General features: G+C 54.6%; 1 protein-coding gene across 3 annotated transcripts in view; it reads right to left on the reverse strand.

Moving 5' to 3' along the window:
- CLPB (ClpB family mitochondrial disaggregase) overlaps positions 1-6103 on the reverse strand; it is a 73261-nt gene extending 67158 nt beyond the window's left edge. The window contains exons 1-2 of one of the 3 annotated variants that reach the window (XM_014882049.2): positions 5360-6103; positions 4459-4510 (exon numbers count right to left, since the gene is read on the reverse strand). In XM_014882049.2, coding sequence (XP_014737535.2) covers positions 4459-4510; positions 5360-6035 — 728 coding nt within the window. In that variant the 5' untranslated portion in view covers positions 6036-6103. The remainder of the gene's footprint in view (positions 1-4458; positions 4511-5359) is intronic. The other 2 variants (XM_014882050.2, XM_088157463.1) reach the window with 2 other exon arrangements.
- Positions 6104-6317: the final 214 nt, after the last annotated feature.

Here is a 6317-nt window from a genome sequence, read left to right on the forward strand (position 1 = left end):
CTGTCTGGATCCCTGTAGGAGCAGGAGAGCACCTGGTCAGCTCCAGATCTCACTAACACACGGACTTGAGTGGCTGCCTGCTGTTAGGAATGAAAGTGAGAACAGGTGTCTGACACATGCTCTGTGTCTCCATGAGTCACAGTTGCACAAGGCTGAGGAAAACACTGCTGCATCACGGTTATCTGGTGAGAAAACTCCTGAAAGCCTGTGCTTTTGGGATGGCTTACTAAGAAACAAAGCTGGAATACAAAGAATATAGGTACTGAATATCAACACAAGTGGGATTGAGGTGGGCATTTTTTATGCCTTTGCTTCTTGCTTTCCCTCCAAATGCACAGAACAACTGAGGCTGAGGGAAATGAAACTATCTACATCAATTACGTATTATCTTTTGTCCAGGCTAACAACATGAAGGGCTTGGAGGGAAGAGCTGTTTTGCCACATGCTCCAAAAGAGATGTTCCCAGAAGTTAGCACGTTCTTTCAGCTCAGTGAAGAATTCAGTCTGGTTCCCTGCATTGAACAAATGCTTAAAGATGAGAAAACTTGGCTGGAAGCTCAGGAGCCAGACATAGAGGCAAGCCTACAGCAGAGGTTGGTATGAATTCTTCCTGCAGCAATACAAACATGTATGTCACGGAGGTCTGTCTGCTATGCCTGAAAGGCCTGTTCCTTCTGAGAGCTAAAAATCACTGCTTGGAATAATCACAGAATCATGGAATGGTTTGGGTTGGGAGAAACCTTAAATTTCAGCTAGTTCTAACCCCCTCTGCCATGGGGAGGGACACCTTCTACTTGACCTGGTTGCTCCAAGACGTGTTCAACCTGGCCTTGAACATTTCTAGGGATGGGGCAGCCACAGTTTCTCTGCCCAGTCTGTGCCAGGGACTCACAACCTTCACAGGGAAGAATTTCTTCCCAATATCTCATCTAACTCTGCCTTCCATCATCCCCTCTTGTCCTGTCACTCCATGCCCTTGGAGTCTTCCATTCAGCTGTCATGGAGTCTCTTTAGGCACTGGCAAGGGTTTCAAGGTCTTTCCATAGCCTTCTCTTCTTCAGGTAAACATCCCCAGCTCTCCCAGCCTGTCTCCAGAGCAGACGGGCTCCAGCCCTTGGAGCATCTCCATAGCCTCCTCTGGGCTCACTCCAGCAGCTCCACAGCCTTCTATGATGAGGGCCTCAGAGCTAGAATCAGTACTTCAGGCAGGATTTAATGATCTTCTTGGTACCTCCCACCCTCCCTCACGTGGCCATTTTCTACATTTCAGACTAAACGACTGTATTTCCTAGTAACTATATTCTGATATTCTCATGTGGAGAGGGCCGTGACCAGCTGTCAGCTGAAGAAGGCACTTGGAAAAGATCAGCACCCCACTTCAAACAAGCCTGAAGCTGTGCAGCACAGCCTTCCCTCTCCTGATACCCCAGGGGACAGTGTAAGCAGAGGACAGCAGTATGGTGGCAGGACAGTTCCATGGATGGCTGTTCAGCTGGATTGTCATAGTCCTGCCCCATCAAGGCTCAGTTGGGACTTTACCCCTTGCAGGTGGAGAGAGCATTGAAGGCAAGACTGGTTTGTGTTTCCTCTATCAGCTCTGCAGTAGCTCTGGCAATCCTGGGCTGTGGAAGTTTGTTGTAAAGAGATTAATGGAATTAGAGAGTGGTTGGGGTGGGAAGTGACTTCTGGAGATCACCTTGTCCAACTTTCTCCTTAAGCAGGTTCACCCAGAGCAGACTGCACAGGATTATGTCCAAGCGGGGTTTGAATATCCCCAAGGAAGAAGATTCCACAGACTCTCTGGGCAGGCTGTTCCAGTGCTCTGTCAAACTCACAGTACAAGCTTCTTTCTCATACTGAGATGCAACTTCTTGTGAAGCAGTTTCTCCTGATGCTTCTTGTCCCATTGCTGGGCACCATCAAGCAGAACCTGGTCAATCCTCTGACAACCTCCCTGCAGATACTGACAGACAAGAGTGAGTTCCCCTCTCAAGTCATCTCTTCTTGAGGCTGAATGGCCCCATCTCCCTCAGCCTTTCCTTGTAAGAGGGATGCTCCAGTCTCTTCATCATGCTTGAGGCTGAAACTGCCTGCAGCAGGCCAAGCCAGTAGTTTTCACCCTTTGTGCTTTTTACACAAGCAAAAAGCATGTGCCAAGCAGAGTTAGGCACAAAGCTTCAAACAGTGGGAGGGCAGCCAGCCCCACAGGGAACAGGATGGGGAGGAAGGCCCTGGAAAGCCTTTGCAGAGGGATCTGGACAGGCAGGCTTGATGGTTGAGGCCACTGTATGAGGCTCAATAAGGTCAAGGGCAGGGTCCTGCACCTGGGTCACCACAACCCTGTGCAGATATACAGGCTGAGAGCAGAGTGGCTGAAAAGTGCACAGCAGGAAAGGCCCTGGGGGTGCTGGCTGACAGCAGCTGAACGCAAGCCAGGTGTGCCCAAGTGGGCAAGAATGCAAATGGTACCCTGACTTGTGTCAGCTACAGTGTGGCCAGCAAGCCCAAGGCAGATCCTTGTTCTCTTGCACTGGGCATGGACTAGGTACCTCAAATCCTGTCTGCAGTGCTAGGCTCCTCATGACCAGAAAGACTTTGAGGTCCTAGAGTGTGTCCAGAAGACAGTGGAGCTGCTGAAGGGTGTGGACTAAAGGGGCTGATGAGGAGTGGCTGAGGGAGCTGGGGGAACTCAGCCTGGAGAAATGGAGGCTCGGGGGGACCTTCTCACTCTGTACAACTCTGAAAGGAGGTGTAGCCAGGTGGGGGTCAGGCTATTCTCAAAGGTAATACGTGACTGGATGAGACAAAACAGCCTCAAGTTGTGCTATGGGAGGTTTAGGTTGGATGTATGGGAAAAATTCGTCATGGAAAAGGTCATCAAGCCCTGGCACAAGCTGTTCAGGGCAGTGGTGGAATCTCCATCCCTGGAGGGATTTAACAGATGTAGATGTTGCACTTGGAGACAGGTTTAGTGGTGGGCTTGGCAGTGCTGGGGGAATGGTTGGACTCAATGATCTCAAAGGGCTTTTCCAACCCAAATGATTCTGTGACAGAGCACAGAAACAAAGGGAGAAGCCGTAGACGTGCAGCCCAGCAGGATGGTGTACAGCCACCAGCTCTGCCCTGACCAGCTGGAGCACAGAGCATCCCTATTGCTGTTCTGCCTGACCAGGCCCACAAATCACCCAGACATCCCTAAACAGCAGCTTCCTGCAATTACAAGCAGCAGAACACATGTGCCAATTAGCTGCACACCAATATCCTCTTTGGCCCTTGATCTAGGCCAGATCTCAGCCCTGGGGTACAGCAGAGCCAGGCTGCTTCATCCAAGATCCTGGAAACTGGATGGAACATCCCCTGGCTGCAGGCAAGAGTCTCCTCCCCCTCTCCTCTTCCTCACTTATCCTTTTCTTTCCTTTGCTTCTACATAGGGAGAGCAGCTCCTGCCTCCCCTGGTGCCTGTGCTGGGTGGAAAATGTCAGACAGAGACAGAAACACATGAGTGGTGTACACAGGAAAGTAGCAATATCTCTTCCCATCCTACACAAGCAGCCAGGCTGCCAAAAAGTCTGAATTCCATACTGGCTGAGGGCAGCACTTGGGACCTGGGAGAACTGTGGCATTCAGAGAGAGACCAGGTAGGAGTGCCAGGATCTGTTCAAGAAGTAGCTCCAAGGTTCTCACACTTCTCTTCCCACTTTAGGGAAGAATTGTTTTCCTCCCACAGTCCCAGACCTTGTCCCCAGCACTGGTCAGTGACACGGCACTGCTGCTCACAAACCATCCTGGGAACCTTTAAGTCCCTCCCTAGAGGTTTGGCTGCAGTAAGAACATGCTTCCTGGGGACCAGTCACATGCTGAGTCCGAGAAACTGGCTCTTTGTTACCACCTCAGGGAATGTAATCCTGCCAGATGCACCTGAAAGGTGCCGTGGCACCACCCCAAAGGGGCAGGCACAAACAACTGTGAAAAAAAGCCTGCTGCCATGGGACAGGAGCTCTGGAGATGCTCCACTCCCTAATAGCTGTATCTTTGGTCACCCAACCACTCACCTCCCTGACTTCCTTGGGTGGGCAGAGCTCCCTCCTGTTCTCCTTGTAGGACAAAAGTTACCTGGAGAACTCCTGGCTCAGGCTGAGGAACCCACAAGGGCTGTTCATTCAGAGGCAGACCCCAACAAATGAGCCTCTGCAGGGTGTCACTCACAGGGATACATCCACGTCTGCACAGTGTGGCCTCACACTGTCCTCTCTCAGCAGAAGGATCTGCAATCCACCTCCTACTCAACAAGTAATAGTGCTGCTCATCTCTCCCCACATACTCTGGATCTGAGAGGGTGAGGGGAGCACTCCATGGGGGCTGGGAGCAGCCAGCCACTTCCTTCCCTAGGTGCTGACAGGGTTTTCCTGCCTTCCCAGCCCTTGGTACACTGCACTCACGTCTCAGAATTCTGCTCACCTGTTGACTTCTGCAACGTTGTTAATTCTTGCAGCTTCCAGAAGGGCATCCTCTGAAATGCAGAAAGAAGGGAGAGGGAGTTAGTGTGGAGGACATACATGGCCATCCTAACCTGGAATGTGCAGGAGCTGCTGCTGCTCAGAGCTCTCACTGACCACCCCAGTGAGCAAGAACCTAATCGTGCGAGCAGGTTACCTAAAAACTCCTTGCTGTCTTGGTGACTGATTCCAGCCCCTCATCACACACTCTGAGAACACGGGGCTGCAGAGTGCAGTAAGCATCCCTGGGCAGTGGACACCGTCACCCCAAGGTGTCAGCCTTGGGTTTCCAAGCAGGTTCCTACCACAGAGTCAGAATGACACCCCCTGGCTAGAGAAGGGAAGAGCAGCACTCAGCTCTGGGAGATGGGATAAGTGACAGTTTGGATTGGGAGGGACCTTAAAGTATATCTCATTGCACATCTCTGTCATGAGGAGGGACTCCTTCTATCAGACCGCTGCTCCCAGCCTTGTCCAAGAGGTCCATGAACACTTCCAAGGGATAGGGCAGCCACAGCTTCTCTGGGCAACCTGTGCCAGGGCCTTACCAAGCCTCAGGCAAGAATTTCTTCCCAATAGTCCATCTAAGCCTACCCTCAGGGTTAAAAGAAGGCAGTCAGTGGGAAACCATTCCCCCTTATCCTGTCTCTCCAGACCCACGTCTAAAGTCTCTGTCTAGCTCTCTTGGAGCTCCTTTATGCACTGAAGTGTTAAGGATAACCCCTTCCCCGGAGAGTTTCCCAGGTCACAGTCAGCAAGCAGGTTCCATCCCCAAGGAGGGACCCCAAATCCCCTCCCAAAGGGCAGAGAACTCTCTGTCCCGCTCCTCCCGCCCCAGGACCGGCCGCAGCAGCGATAGTCACCCTTGGATAGGCGGTCCTGCAGGAAGCAGTAAGCCAGCGCAGCGATGAGGGCAGGCAGCCCTGCTCCCGGGGAGCAGTTCCCAGCTCCACTCTGGTGCCCGCCGGGGTCTCCCGCATGACAGCAGTGCTGCTCTGCACCTGAGGGCCATGGCGTCGGCTCTCTGAGGGATGCCATGAGGCTGGACGATGTTCCTGGCACAAGGCAGCCAGTGCTGGCCACACCGGTGGCAGGTGGCCGGGAGGTCTGCATTGGGACCAGGTCTGGAACAGGCAGCCCTGGCCTCTCCGCTGTGGTGGTCCCCTTTAGGCCTGGCCCATTAACTACGGGAGAGCGCCCTGGGCCTGGCCCCACAGGTAAAGCGGGGCCTGGAGGAACAGCTACCGGAGAGCCCCCGGGGACCGGCCCCGCTATCGGGGCTTTCCCCCCCAGGCCCCGCTGTCGCCCCCTGCAGGCGGCGATCCGCCATGGCAGCTTCGCTCTTGGCGGAGGCGCGAGCTCACGGCGCCCCCTGGCGGCAAATACCGGGAGCAGCCGCGGTCGGGCAGCTCCGGCCCCCTCAGCCGCAGCAGCCGCCGCAGTCCCGTAGGTCGCACGTGACGGCGACCACCATGGCCGCGCTCGGAGGAGCCGCGCTAGCCCCTGTGGCAGCGGACGGAACGCCAGAGAGGCCAGCATAGTCCCCTCGCTCCTCCCGCTGCGCCGCTCGCACCTTACCCCCCCCCGCAGCTGAAGCCGGTGGACCAAGATGGCGGCTGCCGGCCGGCGGATCTTGATGCAGGAGACGCGCAAGGCATGCCGGGAGATATAGTCCCCACAGCGCCCTGCGGCCCGCTTTTTCGCCGCCGCGGACTACAACCCCCAGGAGGCGCCGCGGCGCGGCCTTCCTGGGGCATGCCGGGAAAAACAGCGTCGGCTGTGGGACACGCAGGTAAGTGGGTGGCGGGCTCCGGCAGGGGG

Source organism: Sturnus vulgaris, chromosome 2 (assembly GCF_052056855.1).
Source record: "Sturnus vulgaris isolate bStuVul1 chromosome 2, bStuVul1.hap1, whole genome shotgun sequence".
Classification (NCBI taxonomy): Eukaryota; Metazoa; Chordata; class Aves; order Passeriformes; family Sturnidae; genus Sturnus; species Sturnus vulgaris.